General features: G+C 46.2%; 3 protein-coding genes across 6 annotated transcripts in view; 2 read left to right on the top strand and 1 right to left on the bottom strand.

Moving 5' to 3' along the window:
- TRAF2 (TNF receptor associated factor 2) overlaps nucleotides 1-3,774 on the top strand; it is a 30,477-nt gene extending 26,703 nt beyond the window's left edge. For all 4 annotated transcript variants that reach the window (XM_048512490.1, XM_048512491.1, XM_048512492.1 and 1 more), the window contains one exon: nucleotides 174-3,774. In XM_048512490.1, coding sequence (XP_048368447.1) covers nucleotides 174-392 — 219 coding nt within the window. In that variant the 3' untranslated portion in view covers nucleotides 393-3,774. The remainder of the gene's footprint in view (nucleotides 1-173) is intronic.
- A 699-nt stretch (nucleotides 3,775-4,473) lies between these two features.
- Nucleotides 4,474-15,112, bottom strand: FBXW5 (F-box and WD repeat domain containing 5). The gene is made up of 9 exons (XM_048512488.1): nucleotides 15,058-15,112; nucleotides 13,528-13,747; nucleotides 11,314-11,471; nucleotides 10,519-10,693; nucleotides 9,281-9,429; nucleotides 8,701-9,184; nucleotides 8,034-8,181; nucleotides 7,107-7,319; nucleotides 4,474-5,834 (listed from the first exon to the last, which is right to left on the bottom strand). Exons 2-9 carry the CDS (start codon nucleotides 13,718-13,720, stop codon nucleotides 5,588-5,590), a joined length of 1,767 nt encoding a protein of 588 aa, XP_048368445.1. The 5' UTR covers nucleotides 13,721-13,747; nucleotides 15,058-15,112; the 3' UTR covers nucleotides 4,474-5,587.
- Nucleotides 15,113-16,317: 1,205 nt separating this feature from the next.
- Nucleotides 16,318-25,767, top strand: C8G (complement C8 gamma chain). The gene is made up of 7 exons (XM_048513508.1): nucleotides 16,318-16,458; nucleotides 18,225-18,373; nucleotides 19,686-19,756; nucleotides 21,697-21,798; nucleotides 22,813-22,914; nucleotides 24,523-24,561; nucleotides 25,698-25,767. The coding sequence occupies exons 1-7, from the start codon at nucleotides 16,324-16,326 to the stop codon at nucleotides 25,718-25,720; spliced, it is 621 nt and encodes a 206-aa protein (XP_048369465.1). The 5' UTR covers nucleotides 16,318-16,323; the 3' UTR covers nucleotides 25,721-25,767.
- Nucleotides 25,768-27,168: the final 1,401 nt, after the last annotated feature.

Raw genomic sequence — 27,168 nt, 5'->3', positions numbered from 1 at the left:
TAAGAGAAGCAAGGACTGTGTTCCAGGGCTGGTGGATTATGTGTCTGGCAGCAGTCTGTGCAGGTGCACAGGTGCTTAGAATAGCCCTGACCATTAGAGTGGTTTGCCTTGAATTGGAATTCCATATTATGCCCAACCCAGGTCCTTCATGCAGTTTCTGCCCCTTCCTGCAGGTCACCCTGATGCTGTTGGATCAGAATAACCGAGAGCACGTGATCGATGCCTTTCGCCCGGATGTCTCCTCGTCCTCTTTCCAGCGACCTGTCAGCGACATGAACATTGCCAGCGGCTGCCCACTCTTCTGCCCCCTTGCCAAAATGGAGGCCAAGAACTCTTACGTCCGTGACGACACCATCTTTATTAAAGCCATTGTAGACCTTACGGGCCTTTGACACCTCCTTTTCCCACTTGGATCTAGGAGTATCGAGCTGCCTCCCAGGCCGAGTTACAGCCCTCTGAATAATCCTCCTCCAAGGGCAGCTGTGAGGAGGGGGCTAGGTGCTATCCCTGGGAAAAGGACCTGTTCTACTTGTTGAGGAAAGCACTGGAGACTTTTGGTCTTGGAAATGCCAGTCATTTATAGTGACCCATGTTCTTCAGGTGGCAGTGCCCTCCAACCCATCCTCTCCGAGGGATCCGAAAGCTGAGCACAAAAAAGCTCTTGCTACTTTTTTGAATGAATGAATTCTGCAGTTTTCTCATCTTGGGAAGGGTGGAGAGGGGTGGGTGCAGCAGTTGAGGCCCTTGTGATGACCTGGAGCATCTGCCAGAAGCCTGCTTGAGAGGGGGTGAGATTTGGCCTGAGCCATGCAGGTTTGGCACACTGTGTTGCACTCATGGAAGAGGATGCTCAGAAACATGTGCAGAGAACAGGAAGGTGTCCCATACAAGAGTCTTGCAGTGGCTGGTGAAGGAGGACTTCTCAGCCGGATGGTGGGTTTGCTTAGGGGAAATAGTGGACCGTAGAAGAAATGGTTGCTGGAGTGGATCCTGACTGCCAGTAGTTCCCCAGACTGGGGAGAAGGGTAGGTGCTGAATCTGCAGCACCAGCAGGGGGCCTTTGGTTGGCCAGCTGCCAAAATAGCATGCTGAGGGCGAGAGAAGAAAGCTTAAGATGTGGCTCATTAAATGCGTTGTCCTGCTCTACAATGAGGTTCTGGGTTCCGTTGCAACAGAACAAAAATGGAGTATGTCTTTTTCCCCACCCGCAGTTTCTTAAATAAAGCGCCCACCCTGCTACCTGCTTAATATTTCGGAGGTTAAGGCCAGGCTGAAGAGACAGGTTGTGCCGTGCAGGGGAACTACAGGCACGTGCCTCGTTGCGGGGGATCGCTGCTAGGCTGGCGGCTTGCTACATTTGGGTTGCTTGAAGATAGTTGGCAGGCACACGGAAAGAAAACGGATGGTTTGTGTGTGTTGCGGGGAAGTGCAGTGTATGTGAACTTGTTTTATTTTTCTGGCCAAGCTGCTGGGCAATGTTGCCCCTTTAGCACAGGGTGCTAAGTCACCAACCTGTACAGAGGAGCTGCCAAGAGCTCTGAAGTCCTCGCATGTCCTAATTACCCCCCACTCCCCCCTTGGGATTCTCCCCTTTGCCCCTATGATTTCAAGTGCATCTTTCAACACTATGACTTGCCTCCTCCAAACACAGAGTTTGCTAGGCAACCTTTCATTTTCCCACTCCATTGTTTGACAGGCAGAAGAGGTGGTCTCTTTTGTTGTCTGATCCAAGTGATTGCTTCTGTGTAGATTGCAGGGGGTATTTCCAACTGACATGTGTTTCTAGTGTGCAACTAGGGCCAGACCCTTCGTGTTCTCTTCTCCTGTTCCCTAATTCTCACCCCTTTGGGATATGAGTAGTCTGAAGCAGTTCTGTGTCCCTCCCAAGTGCACAACTCCGGGCTGTCTTCTGGCTGATGCTACCAAAGGCAGTGGATTGCCACGCTCCATTTGGGTTTGTTGGGAAAGAGCAGGAAATCTTGTGGGATTTTTGTGGGCATCTTTTCTCCCAGTTCTGAACCAGCAGCAGGGTCTTTTGGCAGAGGAAGAACTCCTACTCTGAATTAAATTTGGGGGTGTCATTATACCTATGCAGTGTGTGCAAGACTTATGGGCTATTTGCTCTTGATTGCTCTGGGAGTGTCACCTCCAAGGTGGTTGTGCTATGTCTCTGCTTCAGAAATGACTGACTGCTCCAATTGCATCTGGCCTGTTTATACACGGTATAAAGCCTTTATTGGCATTATACTCTGGTCTGTTTAAAGGATCTCAGATAACGGGTGTTGGGGAAGACCTTTCTCTGCCTGAGACTGGTATGCAGCTGCCAGTCAGAGCAGGCAATGCTAAGCCAGATTTGCTGATGATCTAAGACAGTTTCATGTTTGATGGTCAGATGAAAAGGTTAGGGTACCCTTTTTTCTTACTTAAAAGTTTGGAGATCCTAGAGACATACCGCGAGGGACAACAGTCTGACTTGGCAGTTTCTTATGTGTATACTTTGCTTGCACATTGAAGATCCTAGATTCAGATGCTGACATCTCTGGTGAAAGGATCTTATGAAGCAGGTGGCATCCTGGAACACCGCTGCCACTCAGGAGTACATGCTGGGAGGATAGATGGAGCAGCTGCCTGTACAACCCTGAACCCTGCTTCTGTGCTAGAACTGACTATCAAATTTGAGTCATACCAAAGTCTCATTCCTTCATTGGGAAGCCATATAGTTAAGACTGTGCAATTCCCTTCAGCACCTGCTTTGTGGAAAGGCAGTTTCTGGAGACGATCTAATCTTGGCCAGGCCCTACTAACTAGGGAAGGCATACAGGCTTCTTCTCAAGATTGTGCATAGTGGTTTTTTTAAAAAACAACAACAGAAAGTCAAAACTATATTTTACAACCTGTGTAACTTAGACAGACTCACTTAATATTTAATATTTATTCTGCTAGACATAGAGACGGTCAATGAGTTCTTGGGGAAGGCTATACACCCTTGATCACGGGCATTCTTAGCACCTGTGGAGGTCCTGAGATTCTGTCATGTGACACACTTCAAAGCTTATTTCTACAGCTATAAAGGGCTACACGTTCACTTGTGCTTTCGTTAAGACGGCTGAGATTCTTAAAAGGCCAAGATCCTGACGATGGTATCACGTCAGTGGTATGTTTTTCTGTAGTTGTGTGGAAGCACGGCCCTGCTCTGTAGATAGATATAGAAGAACGTATTTAGGAGAATGCTCAAGCCGGGTGACAACAGCATGAAAAAGGCACCGTGATGCAACGTTTTCCCAACAGCAGCTTATTATAAACCAGTCTTCCATTAGGGTGAGTTAACCAAGTTGCTAGTTAAGATAGCTGAGTGCAGCGTCTGTTCAGAGGCAGTATATCTTTGAATGATGGTTGTTGTTGGGGCGGGGGGAGGGATATTATTTTCATGCCCTGTGTGTGGACTGCTCAGAAGTATGTGAGTAACCACTCTGGGAAACAGGATGCTGAGCTAGGTATGACAACTGGCTTTGTGTAACTGGGTGCTGACACTTTTGTTCTAATTCCCTTGTTCTCCCCCCTCCCCCCCAAAAGAAGAAGAAGAGGCTAATTGCAAAATCAAATGAGGGAAGAGACTGGTGGTCACACTTTGCCGTTCATTCCTTGGGTTTGTTTGTGGGAAGTGTGGATTATCAGCTACTGCCTAGAGAGTGGATTTTGGTTCCATTTCTGACAATGATGTTACGCTGTATTGGTGAAGAAGCTGAAGTGGCTTAATAAAAGCTGTGACCAAAACCTTGTCTCGTTGGTATTTGAGAGGGGGACTTGGGCAGGGAAACCTGGCGGCTTGTCTGGGTAGAGGAACCACTCCCATTACACCCAATCTCATTTCTGGGTGGCAAGTCTGTTCTGGGTCCGGAGGCTCCGGAGAGAGTACCTTTCCCTTTGTGCCTCACAACCTGCAGAGGAGCCGCTGCTGTGTGGGCTTTCACTGTGGGCATAGACTGGGGTGGGAAAATTCACGGGTCCCTTGTGGGGTTCCCAAATCTTACATTCCCTTCCCAGGAAACCTCATTTGTCTGAGTTCCTTCTGAAATCTGGATGGCTTTTGGAAACCTTTGGAATTCTCAAGGGGACAAAGGAGCTGGTTTTAATTTAGCAGTGCATTAGCCCTACATGATACAAGCTGCAAGCTATGCCAGAGGGCTCATAGCATCATAGTGGAGAAAGCTCTCCCCTCCATTATCAGGTCTAGAGGCATTACTGCACTGCACCAGGTTAGCTAGAATACATAGGGAGAAGCTGGCCAAAGAGGACCCCTGGCTTCCTTTGTAATGATGTGGATGTCAAAATAACTAGACACTCAAGGCAGCCAGAGCTCCATCTCTCAGACAGCTGTCTATCAGATCTCAAGTTTTGGCCACCATCACAAGTAATTTCTTGTAAGCGATGCTCACCAGAGGTTTTGATGCAAGACAGGTGCAGCTCAGAAACTGGTGCTTAAGGAAAATTTATTGAATCCATGCTGTGCTGATGATGCGATGTAGTTCAGAAGCATCAATCCTCAGCAAGTTTGTCACCTGCGAGGTCCGGTGAGGGACAGCCTGACATTCAAGGCCTTAGAACCAGGTTCCTCGGTTAACCCTTTGTGGAAATCAAGCTGCTTCACTTTCCCCAACAACTCTGCTTAAGAAGGAGCTCCGTGTTCTAGATCCGTCTTCCTTGCCTCTAAATGGCTGAGTGGTTCAGCAGCTACACCACATAAAGCAGGTGACTTTGCCTTCACCTCCTGAACCCACAGCTGCCTCAACTGCTACTTCCCTCCTTTTCCCCTGCAGGGATCACTGAAAAAACGCTTGCCCTGAGTTACTTACTGAGGGGATGGGAAGCTTGGCAGGGTTGAGGCTTTGAAGCCCTCCTAGAATCCTCTTGCTCAGTTCCTTAGCAGTTCAAAACGTTCAGGGGTCTCCTCCTTCCAAATGAGTAATTTGGAGAATAGGTCTACAGATGGTGTAGGATGCCCGCTGGAACTTCAATAGTAAAGCGTAGCTTCCTCTGTTCCAAATGAAACTCAATCTGGCAGAACAGCTGCAACCGGGCTTAGAGTAGACCTCTATGGGGTTTGAGGTATTCTCACTTTCACTTCGGTCCTTATGACTTCAGCATGGAGACATTCAGCAGGGGCAGCCTTCCTCCACTGGATTTCCGCTTTTCGCAGAGCTGTCACCAGGACAGAATCCCTGCCCCAAAGAATTGGCAACCCCAAGGATCCTCAGTAGCACCCATGCAATGTTCTAGCCCGGAGGATGACGTTGGCTACCCTTGCAGAAGGGCCTGATACAGTTTCTTGCAAACAAAGTTTTACGTATGTTTTAATGTGAACAAACCTATATAATTAACAAACTGTGAAACTCCATTGAAAGAAAGGCAGGAAAGTCTGCTTTGGCCAATAGTCCCAGGTTCCTCCAATGTCACCAGGTCTTGCTGATTGTGGCAGTGGATAGGAAAGCAAAGCTATGGAGAAGGACCGTGGTCACTCACCCCATTCATCAGAGGTGACTTTACAGGCCAAGGTGAGCCATCGAGATGGATCCCTGACAGGGCTGGCTCAGCTTCTCTGGTTTGTGGCCCAAGAGAAGAGTGGCTTACGGAGTCTGGGCTTCTCAGCGTGAAGGATCCGCACGGTGCGGGGGGAGCGCCACACTTTAACGGTGCAGTCATCACTAGCTGTCAGGAGGAGTTCTTGTTCTACAGGGCTGAAGGCCACTGAGTTGACCACGTCATCATGCTGCAGCTTGGCCAAGCAGATGTTGTAGTGCCGGTCCCAGATGTAGCCGTGACGATCTTCAGCACCACTGTGGGCAATACAAGAGGCAGAATGCTGAAAACCTGGGGAAAAGGTGCCTTTCCTTTGCCTGAAGGGGACTGAGCTCCTACTGAGGATTCCTCCCACTGTAGTCAATGATGAGTACCAGATTTGGAAGCTGTAATGCAGGCCTTTTACTATGGGCATGGGGTCAAGGGCATTTTGCTTCCCAGTAACTGAATTCTGGCAACGGGAATTAGTTCAACAAATCTGTGTTTAGAAACAGTGGAGGCAAGGTTTGAACAAATGTGGGAGGGGGCTGCAGCAAAAGTGCGGGGGGGGGGTCAAGAGTGTCTGACTGTGTACATGTACTAACTGCACGAATAAAAAATGAGATCATGGATCTTACAACTTCGTTGATCTCAGACTTCAGGAAGCCCTGATCCTACCCTTTGTGACAAACAAGACAAGCTTTCCAGTTGTTCGAAGTGAGAACTGGGGAACGCTTGTCCATCATATATTGTAATCATGCAGGCCAGATTTTTTTTTTACTGTTTCCAAGTTTGTCCCTAATCTGCCCTGCAGATCTACCTACCAGCCACAAATGCCTACTCTCTTTAAAAGGGGGAGGAATTACAGCTGGCACAGGTAAGTCAAGGGACAGGTGCTTCAAAGAGAACGGGCACTCAACAGAACACTCCTTAACGCTTCCAAGCTGTGCATCATGGCTTTTATGCAAACAGAGAAAACTGTCAAGTGGCAGAGGCCAGAGAACATTTGGCATAAGAGCCCTGTGGTGCAGTACAGCTCATTACCGGAGTTCAATCCTGAAGTGAGTTTCAGGTAGCTGACTCAAGGCTGAATGACTCAGCCATTCTTTCTTCCCAGATCAGTAAAATGAGTTTCCAGCTTGCTGGGGGTAAAATATAGATAGGCAAACTATCCCATACCAGTCAGCCTGGTAAACATGATGCGACATAACTCCAAGGGTCAGTAATGACCCGGTGCTTGAACACCTTTACCTTACATTAGGATTAATCCTACTGAAACAAACTGTTCTTTTGGTTCTATAAAATCAGCAAATAGCCAGGGGTGTCCAACTCTGGGTGTCCAATTGGCCATGCCAGCAGAAGCTGATGGGAACTGTAGTCCAAAAACATCTAAAGCACCAGAGTTGGACACCCCTGAGATAGACTGACTTGCTTCTGCTTAGCCCAGTTATCAGTAATACCTAAGAAATAGCAATTGGGTGAAGCTAAAACGGCAGGCAACAGCATGGCTCAAGTGTATCACAGTATGTTCCTCCTGTCTTGTGGCTTACCTGGCCACAAAATCTCTGCTGACGTCCAGGAAAATAAAGAAGAAGTCATCGCTGGGTGTGTAGGCCCGGTGAGCCCGCAGTGCTCGTTTCACTTCCTTCATCGTCTTGAGATCCAGGACGTGCAAATCGATTTCCTCGGCAATGGGGGGCGGCTGCAAGGGGTCGGAAATGACGCAATCCTGAGGCCAAGCTCGGCTGTTCACGTACAAGTACCTGGAGAGGAGGGGAGAAGTGTCACTACTCTGCTTACTGTTCTTGGGACTGCCAGAACTTGCCATCCACAGCTGTCAGTCCCAGGTACAGGGATGGAATGGGTTGCACCAGACAGGACTGGTAACAGCCCAGAGCTGTGACTGCTGCAGGTGGAAACTTGAAAGCCTGGGAAACGTCTACAGCGGTCAACAAGTTTCTGTAGAGTCAGGACACTTCCTAATGTGATTTCAAGCAGTTTTGGTTTCTTGTCTGGAAAGTATGCATCCCTTTTATCCACATCCCTTTCTCCCATTCAGCAAGGAGGAATGGGCTTGGAGATGTGGTAGGAGAGGGGTAAAGTCTGGATTAAGTTATGCTGCCTTCCCTTAACCATCAAAAATACCTTCTTCCCCAAATGCAGGCTGTATCTTGTTGATCTCTAAGGTGCTACTGGACTCAAATCTAACTGTGTTACCTCAGGCCAACATGGCCACCCTCTGAAACAAAGTTAATTTGTGCATCCTTTGAAACCGTGTCTTCCTTTTGTCTAACCTGAATTTGCTGCCCACCACCGACTGTAAAGGAGGAGCTTTTCCCAACTTTGCTATATAAGGTTCCTTGACTTGGACCTGGGATCATCCTCATGCAAACTGTGTGTTTTTCGGCTGAGCTACAACTGTTCCCCATTTCCTTGATCAATAACATGTGCAGTGTCTGGCTGGAAGAACCCCTTACCTGTGGTCAGGTGAGAGACCCATGCCGATAATATGTCCATGGATGTCAATGACATGGTCCAGCGAATCAAAAAACTTATCAGAATCTCTTTCTTCTCCAAGGACGGGACCTGCTGTGGTCATTTGGTGAGGCAGGATCTGCTTAATCCCTGGAAGAAAAGTAATGGGAACGGGTGAGGGGGAGACTAAGTCCATGGTGGTGAACCTTTTGCACTCCAGATGTTATGGACTACAATTCCCATCATCCCCTGCCAGCATGACCAATTGGCCATGCTGGCAGGGGTTGATGGGAATTGTAGTCCATAACATCTGGAGTGCCAAAGGTTCGCCATCACTGGTAAGTGGTCGACCAGGCTACGCTGTCTGTTGGGCAACCACTGTTCCATGCTGACTGTACATCAGAGCTCTGATCACACCCAGGGTCCACCTTGCCTGGTATCCTCTTCTCAACAGCAGCCAGCCAGATTCCTCTGAATAGAATTATAGAGTTGGAAGAGACCACAAGGACCGTCAAGTCCAACCCCCTGCAATGAAGGAACACACAATCAAAGTACTCCTGACAGATGGCCATCCAGGTTCCACCTAGCTATCCAAGCTCTGAGAGGGTCCCATCCTTTTAAAATGCCAACCAAGCCCTACAGGTGCATTTCCTTGCAAAGGCCTCTTACCGATCTGGTGTGGCGAATAGGTGAGGCATCCAGTGGTGAAGATCAAGTATTTCTTCTTGCTGCAGCCCTCCAGGGAGAGAAGGTTCGGCTCAGGAGGCTTCGTCCGTTTTTTTGCCAGCAGCTGGGCCACCTTTGTCTCCATCTCCATCTCTGTCATGGCACGCCCTTCCATGATGTCTGACAGGAAGCGGTCCAGCCCGTCTCCAGCCTCGGCTTCGCTCTTGGCTCCTGGGGAGTCCTCTGCAGACAGCTCTGGCACTGCTTGGCGTTTGGGCTCCTCCTCCTCCTCACTGTCGCTGCAAAGATCGGCAGCCTGGCCGGTGGCAGCAGCAGGGCTGGATGCCAACTGCTCTCCTTGGTGTGGTAGGTCAGCGGAATCGTAGCGGCTGCAGTCCACCACCATCACTGTCCGGATGGTGCTGGCATTCAGGTTCTGGAGTTTGAAAAGCCTTTTTACCACGTTCATGTTTTCAGATTCCACACCCTGCAGACGTAAGAGAGGAAGGAGGGTTAGGAGGAGAGGCACCTGTTTCCCCTTCCTCAGGCTCATGCAGCCACTTGTGGTCAGGTGGGTCCTTACCTGGAAGGCATTGTTTAACCACAACACAGAGCATGAGGTGAGGTAGCCGATGCGGTGCAAATTGCCAGAAATCAAGTTGGTTTCGTTCAGCCAGCAGCCAAAGACGTCGTATGGCTTGTTGCGCACCCGGGACAAGAGCGTGAAATTTTCTGGAGAAGGGAAGGAGAACGTCAGAATTCCCCACAGGCAGATTCCGTGCCTGCGCCACGCGAAGAAACGGCCTGCTGGCTCAGAGGCCAAGCAGCTGCTTTGCATGCAAAAGGTTCCAAATTCAGTCTTTGGCATCTGAACTTAGAAGAATTTGTGTAGCAGGTTGTGAGAAAGATTCTCCTCTGCCCAGGTGCCTTAAAAGCAGGCCAGAGAAGATGATACTGAGCCAGATAGACCAAGGTCTGACAGGTTGCTCTGATGTGAATTTTGCCCCACGCTCATTTTAGAGCTTCTGCTCATCATGCGTAAAATCTCATGTTCCATTCTTGGCATCTCCTATTAATGGATGTTAGAAGCGTTGGTTGACATTTCTCCACCTGACACCCTGGAGAGGTACTGTGAAGTGTAGTAGAAAATACTGGGCTAGATAGACTGATGTTGAGTCTCTATACGAGGTGGCCTTTCATGGTCAAACACTCAGCTGGTAGATCCATATCTCAAAGGGTCACTCAGTCCCTGGTGCTGCTTCACAGGGAGGAGCTTGAGAACTGAAGGCTTCCCTAGAAACCTGCCCCTCAGCTCAGATCATCTCAGGAGACATTGCTTTAAGCTAGGGGTGGCCAACCTATGGTGCTCCAGATGTTCATGAATGACAATTCCCATCAGCCGACTGGCCATGCTGCCAGGGACTGATGGGAATTGTAGTCCATGAACATCTGGAGATCCATAGGTTGGCCACCCCAAATCCACTGAGCTGGACAGAGCGAAGAGTTTGTTAAACCTGTAAGAGAAAAAAGCTTTTAACTGTACTGTTTATTGTTGAGCTTATTCACTGTTCCATAGAAACATCAAGAATGGAGCTGAGAAAAGATGGAGGTTGGAGCTGGTACTGACATTTGCATAGAACATTTTTACCTTGCAAGTCTTCATGAGAGGTTCCTCCTTGGAAGAATGTGGCTGTCTCTCCAGCCAGTGTTACCTTCTTACCTGGTGTTGTATTAGAAATAACAGCCCCTAACAGACTTGATGCCTCTATTCCCTCCCAGCACGCCCCCCCGCTCCCACACATGCACTTTTCCAGTCTTTACCCAAGCTGATGACTGCAATCTCGCCTGAGGAGGAAGTGCGGGGCCCCATGAATACCCCCGACACCAGAAGGAGGGAATCGTCAGCATTGAACTGCGAGAACTGAGTGTAGCTCCAGTTGAACTTCTTCATGTTGGAGCTATGCAAAAGCGAGAATGTGAGGTCGTTGTTCCAGATCTGCGGAAAGGAGAAAAACTGTTATCAGCACCATCCTTCCAATGTAGCCTTTGAGGGAGAAGCTGAGGTGAAGGAGTTATAACAAGATAAGAACAGAAGACTTGAGGGAGGGGAGATAAGGCTGGTCTGATTGACTATAAAGCAGCTACATACATTTAATACCAAGAAGGCCTTGAGTATAAGAAGATCCCCCTATACACAAAAGGCATTTTCCTACTCTGTAAAACTTAACCTGTAAGACAACCTCCTCTGTTCTTGATGGCATGGGTGGAAAACCTAGTCTTCCTTTCTGGCAAATAGGGCTACATACAACTTAGAAATTCTTCTCCATTTCTTTAACCACCAGCTGGCTATCTAAGAATCTGATCACTCTTCATACCCACTGTATATTATCTGCATTGTAAGTACAAAGATAACAACACACCCCTACCTATCAAGGTTGCTGTTTCCCTTAGGTCAGGGGTGACCAACTCTGGTGCTTCAGATGTTCATGGACTAGAATTCCCACCAGCCCCCGCTGGAAACTGTAGTCCATGAACATCTGAAGTGCCAGAGTTGGACACTCCTGCCTTAGTTGACAGACTTATTTAGTTTGCATTGTTAAAAGACCCATTCCTCACCTTGACGGTACAGTCCTTGGAGCATGAGGCAAACATGTAGCCATTGTGGGAGAAGCTAAGGTGGAGAACTTGATCACTGTGCTCCTTCAGGGTTTGCACCTGAACGCAAGGGATGTTGTCATACAGTCTCTGGAACTCGCTGTACCAAGAAACAGCAGCTGTGCAAGAGAGGGGCAGAAAGCAAAGCTACTGCTCACAGACTTCAAGGACACCCAAGTGGATTCCTTCTTAAAAAGCAGATGTTTCCCTGCAAGGTTTGTAATATCCCATCAACTTTAGACTCCCCACCCCCCACCCCGAAGCCATCTTTTTACTGACTGGTTAGGACTCCTTTGGTGAAGAAAGAACTTTCTTATTTCAAAAGCGGAACAGACTTTGGTTAAGAGTATTTTTAAACATTATATCCTTGTTTTCAAACAATTCGTAAAGCAACTGACGATCATATCTCCCATGAAAATCAAGTATTAAATAGATCAGGGGTAGGGAACCTGTGGCTCTCCAGATGTTCAGGAACTACAATTCCCATCAGCCCCTACCAGCATGGCCAATTGGCTATGCTGACAGAGGCTGATGGGAATTGTAGTTCCTGAACATCTGGAGAGCCGCAGGTTCCCTACCCCTGAAATAGATTAAGGGATATCAAGAATACTAAATCACAACTGTGAATTATATCCAATAGATATCAAATCTCTTAAGAAGGAGTAAAACTATGGCTCCATAGTGCTACCACAACAAAGGCCCTATCATACATCCTGACTCTAAAGGCCAAGGGACATCCTGCAGGGCACATGATGTTGATCGGAGAGGTAAGGTAGGTAAGTATGGCAGGGGATGGTTCTCTTAACAATCTGGTCCCCAATCATTTAAAACTTCAAAACTGAGCAAGTGGGTTCAGAAACAAACAGGCAGCCCAGTAAAGCTGGAATTATATTGGCGTGTGCTGCTCCATTCAGCTGGAGTTAGTAATTCTAAACTCTGACCCAAAGACAGTGTGATTCAATCTGGATGTTATTAGGGTATTAATGGTTAGAGCTAGGTTAATCTTTTCCAGGAAATGTGAGGCCGACAAATCACCCTATACTGGAGAAATGGCTTCCTGATACCATTGCTGCATTTGGCATATTTAGATGTAGCAAAAGATCCAGGAGCAATACCAAGCTACAGTCTAGAATCCTTAAAGGGGAATGCAATCCTGTTCAAAACTAAGTTGTGCCCCTAGTCTCAGAACAAAGAAACATTCAAGACTGTCTTTTTATCCACATCCATCTCATCACTGGTTTGAGATCTGGCTTCACTACTTTCAAAATGTCCCTGCAGTTTGGTGGAAAAGACAGTGCTGGATGTCATATGCATGCTGATGACTCAGCACCTCAAACCTTAAAATCATGCCTGGATTTCATGACATTCTGTACAAGAGAGAATATGTCACCCCTCTGGCAACCATATCCGACAGCATGGAACAGCAGTTCCTCAGCAAAACTGTCTGGGGCAGACCCCTCAAGGAATGAGCTAACCGCCCAGCCTTGTGAAGTGCTCCAAAAGATTAACTTGCTAAGAAGTCCAGGTAAATCAGGAGGACTGTGCTTCCCCGTCCCCTACAGGACATCCATTTCCTGATGTAGGTCACCCACAATGGCAACCAAGGGAACCAGACAGACCAGGAGAAGACTGAAATAGAATCTATCGGCCTTCTTTAGTGCTGCATCTCATGGGAGTCCAAGCTGGATGCTTTGCACAGAAGCCATCCAATTCCACAGAAGTACCAGATTTCGAGAGAGTTTGCTATCCCTTTAAATCTAACAAGCCTACAACAGAAGGTGGAACCAGAACTTACCTCTGATATAAAAGGAGTCACTTCAACTAAGCCAGCCTGTTGTTGGAATAGCATTTCAGTTGTTTCTCCCAGCACCAGGGAGCTTGTCTTTCTTGTGTTCTTAATCTGCTTAGAATTCCAGATTCTCTATCTTCCTGCTTTCTCAGCTATAGATATTACCTGTGCCTGCTCCAGGCCCTGTACTGCTTCACTCTCAACATCACCTGATTCCCTGAGCCTCCAAAATCAGATGCTGACACAGCAAGATCTTCTGGATTAAACCAGTCTGTCGTACTCTTTGATGTGTCTCCCACCTCCCCCAAATTTTCTAGCTTCGAGTTTACTAAATCCTCTCTTTTAACAAACTAAGCCAAATACATAGGCACTGACAGGGTACTTACCTGGGTGTCGTGGGACATCCCGAGCTACCCCATAGTATCTGTAGAAAAGCTCCTTCCATAGGACCTCATCTCGAGCCACAGCATGCCACTGGTGGCACACCTGTCCCACTGACAGCACATCTTTGTAATCCAAGTACTGGAAAATGTCAAAGAGGATGCTATCGGGGAGAAGGGGGTTACCCCCATCATCCATAGTGTCATTCTGTCACTTCCACAGTCCCTAGAAAACACAAATGGGTAGGGGGAGAAAAGGCCAGGAAATATGGGCAAGTCTCTAGTTTGGAAAGTGGAAGGATTAAAACAAAAGGAGTAAACTCCAAGGAGTAAGCTTCTCTCCTCCTGGAGCCGCAGGCGATGGAGCACCTCTTTCTTGACTAGCCTGTGTTGAGCCCTCAAGACCAAAGGCCAAATATTAAAATGTATCAATTGAACTACATGTGAGCTCCCAAAGGCATCTGGTGGGCCACTGCGAGTAGCAGAGTGCTGGACTAGATGCACCCTGGTCTGTTCCAGCAGGTTCTTTCTTATGAACTCTATAAAAATACTCTCTGATCACCTCTGGTGATGGCCTGTGAGAAAGTGCATTTAAAACTACATTTTAGTAGATTTGTTTAGCCCAAGTGGTTGTGATGACTGGAAAACAGAAAGCAGCAGGAGTTACTGAAGAAAGTCTCTCACACAAACACACAATGACATCTGTCTTTTGCCCACCCCATCTCCACTGACCAATCCTGTTCTCCTGGCTAATTTATTACACACACACCCCACTTCTCAGGCAGTCATCTCCTATAGCAATGTGTCAATCAAGAGAAACAGGTCTCTGCCCTCAGGTTGGGAAACTCAAAAGACAAGTTGAGGACAGGAGACCAGTCTGACAATGACGGCATTTCTTTTTGGCGGGGCTCAGGTGATGCTTCCCTCACTGGTGGTCTTGCCAGGGAGGCAACACAACTGTCACAACTGTCCTGCAGCAACTAATTTGGTGACAAGAGACCAGCAAGCCCATCTCTTTGCTTTTGTATTCCCTGGGCATCCCTAGGCAACTGTAGCAGAGTTCTTTCAGGCAGAGACAGCGGGAAACAAGATCCCTACAGTTGCTCAGCGTCAGGCCCCTGATCAGGCTGATCTCCACTTCGCCACTGTGCCCTTTCTGAAGGACAGGGAGGGAAGGAGGAGGAAAGGGGTGAAACCTCCCTGTGGGAGAGGCCAGAGCAGGGGTCTGCAACCTGCGACTCTCCAGATGTTCATGGACTACAAGTCCCATCAGCCCCTGCCAGCATGACCAATTGGTTGCAGATCCCTGGGCCAGAGCAACCTTCCCCCTACCTTCTCCAGCCCTTGGGCACCTGGCAGCCAGTGCCATCTCTGCCCAGATTCTCTTATCCTAGTTCTCTTCTTCTGCAGACCGAAAGGGGGCTCTCCCCACCACCCCCACCACCTCTCCAGTTCCTGCCAATGTGATTTCCCCCATAGATCGCGTTCTTTCATCTTCTATACTCTTTTCTGATCTCCCAGGCAACCTATACTCACTCCTCATTCTTCAGTAGACCCGCTACCAGCTGCTTTCTCCGTCACTTCCGGCATTCCCATCTAGTTCCTGTTTTGGCTACTGAGGCCGGTCTTTCCTCGTTTTGCAGCTGGCTGTTCTAGGCACGTCCGTCTCTTTTCTCCTGTGCAGGTGTGCTAGTCGTTGATAGCCAATCGATTCCATGGTCAGGCCTTATGAGTCGAGCCCAGAGCGAAAAACAAATCTAAGGTTTGTCACCAGGGGGCGCTCGGCTCCTCTTCTCTGCAATGTAGGTTTGTGTCTGAATCTGCTTTCATAGCCTGTAGGTCTGGCACCTAAATAGGACCTCCATGTTTATAGTCAATCTGCCTCCTTGCAACAGATTAAACTTGCAGCCTGGGATGGGAGGGCGAGGAGGAAGGCAATGCAGGAGGAATGGAGATTGCTTATTTGGCTGAAATATGTTCAAATTCAGTTGTGTGAGGTTTGGTTTTTTGGATGGTGTTGAGGATTCCAGTTTAGTCCATGCAATATCTAAAACAGGTGGAGCTTAACTTAGCTATCATGGGCCCCTTCTGCACATGCAGAATAATGCACTTTCAGTCCACTTTCACAATTGTTTGCAAGTGGGTTTTGCTATTCCGCGCAGCTGCAAAGTGCATTGAAAGTGGATTGAAAGTGCATTATTCTGCATGATAGCTAAATTGGAACTTCTATGTGCAGAAGAACCAGAGGTAACCATGGGGGGACTGGTTGCTTGTTGGCTTCCCAGGGGCTTTTGATGGAAGCTGGATGCTTGGCTAGGTACCTCTTGTCCAATCCATCAGGGCTGTTCTTTCTTTTAATCTGCAGATCTACACAATCTGGAGTGATAGTTAATTTTCCACAAACACCATTTGCATCCATTCTTTTTGTATGGGTGGGATCAATAGACACAATCCCACCTGCATGTGCATTCAGTTTTCCCTGGTAGCAGGGGACTTGTGAACCGTCCTTGTGATTAGTGTGTTTCTGTTTTTGCACTGCATGTAAACATAAACAGAACAGAATACAAGAACAAATCCATACTGTGTCGGTTTCATGCTTGTCCATGTGAAAGTCTGTAGTGTGAAACTTTGGGAATCAGTGTCGTTGTTGACCGCCTAGAAATTTGCTCCCTTTGGGTAAACAGCCCTTTGTGCCTGGTCTGGCCTCTGATCTTTTCTCGGAAGGACACCAAACCTGATTAATGTCCAACTAGCTTTCCACATCTTGCATATCAGTGTCCACTGGATCACGGCAATTTGAGCATGGCGTGTGCTATGCTCCTTCTCACCATCTCTGGCCTGCTGTTCATTTCTCCTTCCTATGCCCGGAGAAAGTCCCCTCCTCGGGAGAATCCCATTGATAAGATCCTCGCCCAGGCAGACTTCAACCCCAGCCAGGTGAGAATATAGGGCAGGTGGCTGGAGACTGTAGAAACAGCAAAATCCACCTTTGTTCTCACAAGAGAAAAAAAGGTCTGATTTTTTGGGAGTGAAATCTTTCTTTAAAATTCCCTCTTTCATGCAAGCCACGCTTCTGCAGTGACGGACTGAATTATTATAATGTTTATAGGGAATGATGCATGTTGTGATATTTGATAGATACTCTTGGGTTTCTGTGAATATATATGTACATTATATTCCCATGTGATTATTGTAGAGAACTTAATTTTTCAGTTTCTTTCTTGCCAAAGCACATTTATGAACATTCTGAGATATCAAGCTCTAGCAATAAAATCTGACATCCTGACCTAAGTTTTTCACAGAAATTGTTTCCTGGCTCTAACTAAAAGGCCATTCCTTAATTTCCCATAAACAATTCCTTATTTGTATAAGCTTCAAGATGTTTCACAGAGCAGAAGAACGTATTTCCAAGTGCCCTGACCAATCAAGGAGGTTGGCTGGGCTCTGACCTGTAACTTTTTAAATGCCCTCACACTGTAGGGTTTGTTACCGCCTCTTGGTTCACCTTTCCTTATCTCTCCATTGCTTGGCAGAAACCTCTCGCCAGGCTGCTGACAAAGAGAACCTTTGTGCTGAGTTGAGTCTCTGACAGGATCCAGGTGCTGTGGGGGCAGGAGGAGAAGCCAGGTGCCACATCGACCCCTCTTTTTGTCCCAAAATGGTTGCACCATGAGTAATAGTGCTTGCCAGTGCAACATTAGAAGGGTTTTTTTAAGTTCCAGCTTGAAACTATCAAATCTCATTTTTGGAAAAAAGGGTTTTTGAATTTTGCTTTTCACAAATTAAGGGTAGTCACTGACACAAGCCATTAAAGATTTGTGAAACTGGTTTCCAGCAATATCAGTCATAAGAACATAAGAAAGAGCCTGCTGGATCAGACCAGAGTCTATCTAGTCCAGCACTCTGCTACTCGCAGTGGCCCACCAGATGCCTTTGGGAGCTCACATGCAGGATGTGAAAGCAATGGCCTGCTGCTGCTGCTGCTGCTCCCGAGCACCTGGTCTACTAAGTCATTTGCAACCTCAGATCAAGGAGGATCAAGATTGGAGAAGTCTTAATTTCTATTTCACCTTTCATCCCTGATGGAACTGCAGGTGGTGTGCCTCAGTGAGTGGCAGAGGTGTTCTTGGGGTGGAAGTCTCCCATCCCAGCACTGGCCTGACCCAAATAATGACCAAACCCTTCAAATCCAGCTTAGTCTTAAATCCCCCTTCTGATATTTTACCATTTTTTATTCTTTCGGCCACAGACATATACAGGAAAGTTTCATGAATGCTTGTGTCAGAGACCTTTTTTCACTAGATATATACAAAGGATCCAAATTAATTGTATATGAAAAATCTCATCTCATGAGAACCTCAACCCATGGAGCGGAAAGGCTAGGCACAAATTTGTAAATAAAATAATAAGCTTGGTATTCTACAGGTTTCCTTAACCAGCTGCCACAATTAATTTGACTGTTAGCAATTTAAACTGTGGTCTTATTTTTTAAAAAGCACATTACGAAAACATATATTTGAACATCTGTAAATATGAGAGTTGAAAGGATTGCATATGGCAACTGCCGGAAGGGTTTGTTCTCTGTCTGAGATGAAATGACTGCCGGTCAGTTGAGGCAACACGAAGCTAGAGGGCTCAAGGCTCTGAACTGGTAAAATACAGTTCCAGATGTGATTCAGTATCGATTGTGTCTCTTCATCTAGTTTGCTGGAAAATGGTACCTTGTTGGAGTAGCTTCCAGGTGTGGGTACCTGAGAGACAACAGCCACAGGCTGGAACCGGTGAACATCATGGCATCCGTCATCAGCACGGCACCTCAGGGATCCATGTTGATCAACACGTTCCGCCCATCGTGAGTATTCAAGTGAGCCAGGATGTGATCAGCTGTGCCTGGTAACTGGATAGAAGGGTTGGGATACAAGCATTAAAAACAAACAGCATTTTTTTAAAATAAATAAAATGTCTGGCTTCTTCAGAAATTTTTTTCTGTGCCAAGATCCTGGAGAACAACTGCCAGTCCAGTGAAAGATACTGAGCAAGATGGACCAATGGCCCGGCTGGCAGCTTCATAGGCTCATGAAGTCTAGTAAAGAAGTTTGTTTGAATTTTATCCTTTTTTTTGTCAGCCAAAACTGGCTTCCAAAACTGCTCCCAGGAATAAGAACAAAACACAAGTACGTTAAAACGCTTCTTGGGAAGGGAATTCTCAGCCGGCTGCCTGTCCAGTCTAGGATTCATTCAATGACTGACTCTGGGATTTATCACGCAGTAGCCTTTATTGAAACGAACACTGAACCCCTGGCTTTTGCAAAGCCAGTTCTAAAGCACCCCTAAATTTCCATAGCTTTATTACCTCTGCTGTCCACTCCCTCCCCTGCCCCCAGCTACGTAAAGTAAAAGCGGGAAAAGTGAGAGGAAAGCAAAAGTCCTTTCCCAAGGGTTGGGGAAAGATACGGAGCCACCTGGAGAAGGCCAGAGATGCCTCTGTTATCTACTGTTGCAAGCAAAGGGAGTACAAAGGAATGAAGGAAGGCTCAGAACATTAACCACACATTGACACTGCCCTCTGTCTGGTCACATGGAAAGCTGGAGCTTGGCGCCAGACCCAGGGGCAAAGTGCCCAGCTCTCTCCTGCCCTCCTCCTGATGACCTCATCATTATCCACAAGGTTTCACCCCTCTCATGAGATTGACTAACTCATTTTCAACCACATCCTGTAGCAGAAAGTTCCATGAATCACACTAAGGGTGAAATAGTTCTTCCTTTTGCCCAGCTGACCATTGGAAATACTGCCTTGCAAAGGCGTAGCAATGGGGGAAAGCACCCAATGCACTGGTGCGTTTTCCTCCCTGCCATGCCAACGTCCGCCCTGCCCCGGAAGACCCCCGCCAAGCTCTCGCCACGCCCGCACAGGGGCGTGTACCTGGTGCGTCTCACACCCCCATGTCCCCTTGGAGCTACGCCTCTGCTGCCTTGCATAATGCATGCAATCTGTTTCTAACTGTGCTTTTTGGGACATGTGGGACATGTAGAAAGGCACCTCTTTTGAAGACCTCTTTTGAAGGGGGCCATTGCCTGACAAGGCACATATAACAGAAAGTGACCTGATTCAGATCAGCTGGTGAAACGTGTGTGTGCTTTTGTCTTTTCTTTGATGTCTGCAGGGATGGCATTTGTTGGAATATCAGGCAGGTCTATTCCCCTGCTGGGACTCCAGGCAGATTCATCTTGAGAGGTGTGTTGGAGAAGATCAAGGCTGTGAGCAGAGCCTGGTGGAATCTCTCTTCTAGCCCTTAAGGGACATCCGAATGGCTACTGCAAGAAAAAGAATGTTGGTCTACCTGGACATAGCTTGATCTGATCCAGCAGTACTCCCTGTATTTTTCTAGCAAAACTCTTGAAGGATTGGAAGAAAAGCCCTCCTTTAATTTTTTTTACCCCTTAAAACAAAACAACAAAATTGCTGATGGAGGTTTTTCCATTGCATTGTCTCTATGACTACAGTGTTTAGCATTTGCACAGAGTGCTTCCAAATGCTCAAAGTGCTCTGCATACAATAGTTCTGTTGCAGCAACCCTGCAAGGTAGGCTGGTGTAGTTATCCTTTGGCTACCAGGCTGTGAGGCCAGTCGCTCATATTGAACTATCCGCTGAGTTTGTGGCTGAATTGAGAGCTGAACCGGGCAATTCAAATTCACTTTGAGCCTTGCTATGCTCCAATTGCTCACTTGGTCTCTCCTTTGGGAAAAGTCTTCACGGGTTGAAATTTGTCCTTCCAGGCCCACTGAAGAGCATAGAGCCGTGGTGGTGAACCTTTGGCACTCCAGATGTTATGGACTACAATTCCCATCAGCCCCTTCCAGCATGGCCAATGGGAATGGCATAGAGGCTTAACATCCACAAAATAGAAAACAGTGTGCCAAGCACAATGTAATAGAACCGAACAACTCAAAAATTCAAAATTGGCACACTGACCTGGATTTGTATGTAGACAACATTTACAAAAAATTCAAAGCAACATTTACTCAGTTATTTTTCATTGTTATTGCACACATGTAAATCCACTTACACTAATGTTAACCTTATTCTAATATACTATAATAAGAAAATTAAAGTGCATAATATATATATATAAAGTGCCAGTGTCAATAAATCATATCAAAATACAATTTCATCATTTCGTACAAGATATAATAACAAGGTCCATATGTGACTCTAAACTAATGAGTTCCAAAATTTTCTAGTATGTCCATATTTTATATGGTTTCAAAATGGAACTACACAAATTTTCACCAGCTGTATTGACAAACAGTCATTCACAAGTCCATATGAGACCACACTGTTCAATTCCAACAGAAATTTTATATCTCCATTTTTTTGTATGTTCCAAATTGAACTTCACAACAGAGCTGATATCTCCTGTGCCTTGAGTCCATTCATAGATGGTACATGGGAAAATGAGAATCCTGTATAGAATCGCACCACGCGTCTGAATGCGTTTTCGAAGGTATCTTCTTCAGTATACTGATTGTCAATGGCTTGATTTCATCCTGGGGTAAACATTCTTCTACAGTGTCATCTTTCCCCTAGAGATCACTTTATGTTGTCTACATATGTTGTCTACATACAAATCCAGGTCAATGTGCCAATTTTGAATTTTTGAGTTGTTCGGTTCTATTGCATAGAGGCTTAACATGTCAGTAAGAAGCATCCTTTTGTTGAACTGCATCCAGGATCTGAACTGACATTTTTTCATGATTGCGAGCTTGGATCCCTTTATAAAGAGATTAGACAAATGTAATGAGGGTGCTTCTACCACCGCTGATGAATCGGGAGGGCTAAGTGGGATCGCCATGTAGAGCAGGCTGCTTTGACTCATTGTGGGCTTGTGGGACCATTTGGTTGAAAGCTCTGAGAAATGGGATGCTAAGCTGGATGGATCCACCTTGGCCTAATTCTGCAGGTCTTATGCTCCAGAGCAGGATTCTGAGTACAGAATGCTTCATCAGATTGGATGCTTGATGAAGTGGAATGTGGCTGGAAAAGGTTTACTTGATGTCCACCTGGGCAAGAGTTCTGTTGATCCTGAAAGCTTGCATACTTAATGGTGATATAGGTCTTGATAAAGGTCTTGATAAAGGATAAACCCTTCATGTGGTTTGTGGTTTTTAACCAGATCGTGGCCGTCCGGTTGACATCGTAATTGGGGAGACTGATTACAGGAGCTACGCCATCGTCTTCTATCAGAAGTCCCGACAGATCTCTGTGAAGCTTTATGGTGGGAATTCTGTTCGAACTGGCCCAGTGCAATGCTTGGTTACTTACAGAGTTCCAAATTCCCCACTTTTCCTTCCAAAATGGAGTCCTTCCATGGCTTTATTTTAAAATTTTTGATTGTGTGCAGAAGGTTGTTCTTGTGTCGTTTCCTATGTGCAGCTGTCTGCTTTTCCCTCTCTAATGTAACTGATACACCTGTGTGCAGTGACTGTGTGCGCACACTTGGCTTAGACTTCTGTGGGTGAATTGTGTAACCAATGCACAGGACAATGTGTGGACTAAAGTGAAACACCACACAAGCTGTGTACGCTGCTCTCATCTCCATAGAAGCGGAACAGGGTAAAAATATTATAGGCAGGTATTGGTATGTAGTCTGTAGTGTAGACCTTACAGAACAGGACTTTCCTTGTTCACCCTCATGATGGAATCTGTTGAGCCCCATGAATTTTTCCAGGGGGGTCAGGAACAGCATAGAGAGTAAAGTGGGGTCTTCTGGTGAGAAGGGGCAAGTGTCAGAAAACTTTGCCCCCTCTTTTAAAGACAGGTGCTCCAGACTCTTCAGAACTGTGTCACTGGGTTTTTGTCATTGTGCCATGCGAAATAAATAAATTAAATAATTTAAAGGCTCCTGTGAGCCTGAGATAAACATCTGCAGAAAAGATTGCCTGCTGCTTTCCTGCATGAATAAACACTTTCTGATCTGATCTCCATTTGATCGTTCTCTGCCAGAAGTGGGTAACTTCAGCTGTATCTCTGCATAACTAGCATTTAATCACGCCACTAGAATGACTTGCCCTTTGAGGAGGCTGCCTGCTGCATCTCTGCATGTGTTGCAGAACACAGCCTTAATTGGGAGGCATTCCTAGATCATTGTGACCAAGAGTGGGCAGTGCTTGCACACATTTATACCAGGTCGGCTTTTAACGTATGTATTCTGTTACAATTCAGAAAACCAAATGTCTTATCCCTGCTGAGAAGTATAATTGAAACATCTCCTTATTTGTCTTGCTGGAAGGACGCAACATCCAGACCAGTGATTCTATCGTGGCTAAATTTGAGCAGCTTGTGACTGGTGTGGGGCTGAGTGAGGACCTCACGTATTACTTCCCCACTTATGGTAAGTTATGAACCCTCCCCCTCCCCTCCCCTCCCCTCCCCTCCCCTCCCCCCCCCATCCCATGTGAATTATCTTGAAGATAAGGCCATATTTCAGTGATGGAACACGTGCTGTGCATCATGAAGAAACAGTAGCATCCTCAGTTAAAGTCAGTGTGGCGTAATGGTTAAGAGCAAGTGCACTCTAATCTGGAGAACCGGGTTTGATTCCCCACTCTGCCACTTGAGCTGTGGAGGCTTATCTGGTGAAGCAGATTAGCCTGTGCACTCCAACACATGCCACCTGGGGTGACCTTGGGCTAGTCACAGTTCTTTGGAACTCTTTCAGCTCCACCCACCTCACAGGGTGTTTGTTGTGGGGGTGGGGGTGGGAAAGGGAAAGGAGACTGTAAGCCCCTTTGAGTCTCCTTACAAGAGAGAAAGGGGGGATATAAATCCAAACTCTTCTTCTTGTTCTTTTTCTTCTTAAATGACCTTAGGTGACAGTTGGTGGGAATGACCTTTCTCTGCCTGGGACCCCAGAGTGCTGCTGCCAGTCAGACAGACAGATGTTGTGCAGGCATAGGATAATCCCACTTCCTATGCTTATGAGCGAAAATTACGTGCTGGCAACTTTAACTGGTCTGGCTTTGTATGTAGAAGATCCCAGATTCGGCCCCTGCCTTTGCCACTTAAGCTTATCTTTAGTAAGCTAGTACTGAATGACTTTTCTGTACCTGAGACCCTGGAGACCCTACTATCAGCTGTTGCTGATAGTAAGTTAGGTGGTCCAATGATCTCACTCAGTACAAGGCAGTACAAGTTCTTCCATCCATCCTTCCATCCTTGCTTGTTTCCCCTCTTCCTGATTGCAACGCTCAGCCAGGTATTGAGGACTAGAAAACACTTTATCTCATCACCTCTGAGCAGCTCCTGGTGAACATCCACTGATCACTTGCATCTTCTTGGAGAACAGCTTTCATTTCCATGGGCCTTTGAAATGCCAAAGGGAGAAGGGGCAGCTTGGAAAATGGGTTTTGTTTATTTAAGCACTTACAAAACAGACCTTGGCTGCTTGTCAAATATGCTCAAAATGGCTGGTAGGGGGGAAAAAACATGTAGAGCCATCACTGAAAGCAAACAAAGCTAAGAGAACAATTATCGGTGGATTAAGTGGCGCTCATGGTTTTTATCTTCCACCGTTGTTTGTCTCAATGTGACCATGATACCTGGTTGTAATTCACCCAGGATTTGCACTGAAATTATTATATAGAGTAGGCGAAGGTCTATCAAAGAGCTCCTGAGCATATGGAGAATGCATTTTATCACTGAATAACGATGGCAAGGCAACATTGCAAGAGGAAGGGCCATGTATGTTGCCTTGAGCCTTTGGAGGAAAGGTAGGAGAAAAAGAATGGACACATACATCTAGAATTTAGATGTAAAAAAATCAATAAATAGATGGGACTTCTACAAAGAACCCCCAAAGACTCCAAAGTTTCCACAGCTCCCATGCCAAAAACTCATCTTCACCACTATACCTGTTGCTGTTTGGGTCAGTTTGGGGCTGCTCACTGCCAGGAGACTGTTGCTTTGATCACTAATTATTTGATTTGTTCCTTACACGCAGGGTTTTGTGACTCCGCTGACCAGTTTCACATCTTAGATGGTGAGCAAGACATCTTGATTCCGCCCCACCCCCCATTATATATTCTGCATAGCATTTAGTTTTGTATGAGGAAATCGTCATACAAAGATCCTCATTTCCATTCTTAGAGCAAGGTTCCAGTCCATATGGCTGGTCTGCAGGAGTACTGCCAACACCTGATGATATTTCAGGCCTTGTTAGAAGAAAAACTACAAGGGGCAGAGAGTTTTCTTTGCCTCCTATAAGATTACTGGAACTAGGCTAAATTCCTGTTGTACAGGCTAATGTATTCAAATAATATGAATAATATATATATAGGTTGCAGGCTTATGTTTTTCTCGGTTTAGGATCTGGACTATACCCTTTCCCACTGAAAGATCTAAGTGCGATCAGTAGTGCTTTGGCATAAAAGAGAGAGAGTACCATGCTTCCACAGTAGAAAATAGTCCCTTGGTGTTTGGGACAGGTGTAGGATTGGAGGGCTATTCCAGACTTTTACCTTCAGTACTATCTATATCCTAGAACTCTGTGTCCTTTGACCATTTGTGTGCTTGTATTTTTATTATTTTACTTTGTTAAAGTAAAAAGTTGTTAAAGCTTTATCCTCGATTCCTGCAGATTTCTTGCGGAAGCCAAACCCTGGTGGAAAAGATCTTGGATACTCCTCTCGTTAAATCCGGTCTGACCCTGCTAATTCCCCACGTTAAGGGGCAGACTCTAGTATTTAGGATAACATGGTAGAACAGCTCCATCTTACAGATCCTGTGGAACTGTGTTAGGACTTCAGGGCCCTGGTCTCATTGGACAGAGCATTCCACCAGCTGTGGCCAGAACTGAAAAGGCTCTAACCCTGGTCAAGGACAGCTGGACAACTTTCGACCAGGGATCTCCAGCAGGTTGTTATCAGTTGAGCATAATGCTCTCCAAGAGGTATATTAGGAGAATGTATTGTCAGTGGTTTCCCTTCTGTCCCCAATACTTTGTTTACTCAGCAAAACACATCACAAACAGGCAAGGAAAACACCTGGTGGCTGATAACTTCAGAATCTCTGGCTGTCCTGAGCTGGAATCTGAAGTCTGATTGGTTAAACTAAATTAGTGGCCCGAGAAGGTAAAGACTTTTCTCCTTTCTTCTCTCTCTCTCTTTTCTTTTCCAGAGACTAAATATACAGGCGTATAACACATTCTGTGGACCAGGGCAGCTGACTGCAGAAGGCTCAGCCGGAGAGAGCTATCCTCTATCTGAGCTATCCTGTGCCTTTCCTTGCTGAAGGCAATTCTTTGTTTATACCCAACACGTCATCTTTTTGGAAATTCTGTGTTCCTTACCCTTGAAGTTTTTGTTTTGAGTTTCCTGAATCTTGATCTTTGACTAAAGCAAATTTAACTTCAGTGCTGCTGTAGTCCAATTTGTCCTGCTTCGAAATGGAACATTTAAAGTATTTCTTCCTGCTTATATATCCTGAGCTACTGATATTTTTGAAAAGCAACCTGAACCATCTAACTGAATTTTGCCAAAATCTGGTCATCCCAAAAAAGGTATATAGTCTTGCAACGTGATCTATTTTGAGTAAGCAGTTTAGTTTCTGCAGAGCTTGCACTGTGCAACTCTATTTAAATGCTGGCTCCAGCAAAGATGTGAGCTCTTAGACCAAGTGATAGTTATCTTGCAGAAGACTCAAAGTCAGTTGCACTAGGAGAGCTAATTAGCTTGCAGCGCTGTGCTTTTGATCTGGCAGGCTCATTACTGGAACCTGAAAATCCCTGCTTTGATTTAACTTCTCCCTTGCGCAAACCTGGGATTTTTTGTTTTGCCCCATTTTCTGTTCTCGTGCATTGACATTTTCCTGTAAAACCTATTTGTCCCCATTGGAGAGGCAATGAATTAGGATGATAGACTGTATGCCCGAGTGGCCATAGTTTGAGCATAAATAATATATGGATTTTGTAATAAAACTTTGCCCTGGGCATAAAGTCTGCAAAACTGTCAGGAAGAGATGGTGAACTGAAATGGTTGATCAAAACACCAACTGATATAAAAAATAAATGAAGTTAGAACTGTTCAGTTACCCTGAAATGCGTGACAAATTTTCTTAGTTGCTTCTGTAGCGTTTAGGAAACTTGTGAGGGAGAGCAGAGTTGAATGGGAGAAGGGTGGAATGGTGTGGTTGTGTGGATGAGTTTGAACCTCAAGTCCTCAATGGTTAGACCTGGTCAGATCTCCTGCTACATTTTCCCTTTTCCCCTTTTCCCTTTTGCAGCGGCTGCTGCTCATCTGCATTGTCCTGTTTGGTTTGAAACTGAGAACTGGACACGGTTCTCTATTAATTAAAACATGGCTTTGTGATGGTTTAGGGACTAAACCTTCACCTACTTAGCTGTGATCACTTCCTGGGTTTTCTGACTAAGCATGCTGAAGCAGTAAGATATGAGCATTGTCCTGTTCATGCAACATGATGATCATGTATGAGGATCTTCCTATGTACCATCTCCCCTTCTGATTGGCTGATTGTAATGCCTGCAGGGGGGTACTGCCCATGGTGACATATGGGGACAAATGTCCCCGGGCTGTGGCCATTTAGTCACGTGGGGGTGGAAAATCGCCCCCCCCTCCTCCTTCCCCCCGGG

The sequence above is a fragment of the Sphaerodactylus townsendi genome, linkage group LG12 (assembly GCF_021028975.2).
Source record: "Sphaerodactylus townsendi isolate TG3544 linkage group LG12, MPM_Stown_v2.3, whole genome shotgun sequence".
NCBI classification, from domain to species: Eukaryota; Metazoa; Chordata; class Lepidosauria; order Squamata; family Sphaerodactylidae; genus Sphaerodactylus; species Sphaerodactylus townsendi.
This window is presented reverse-complemented; position numbering and strand designations above follow the sequence as displayed.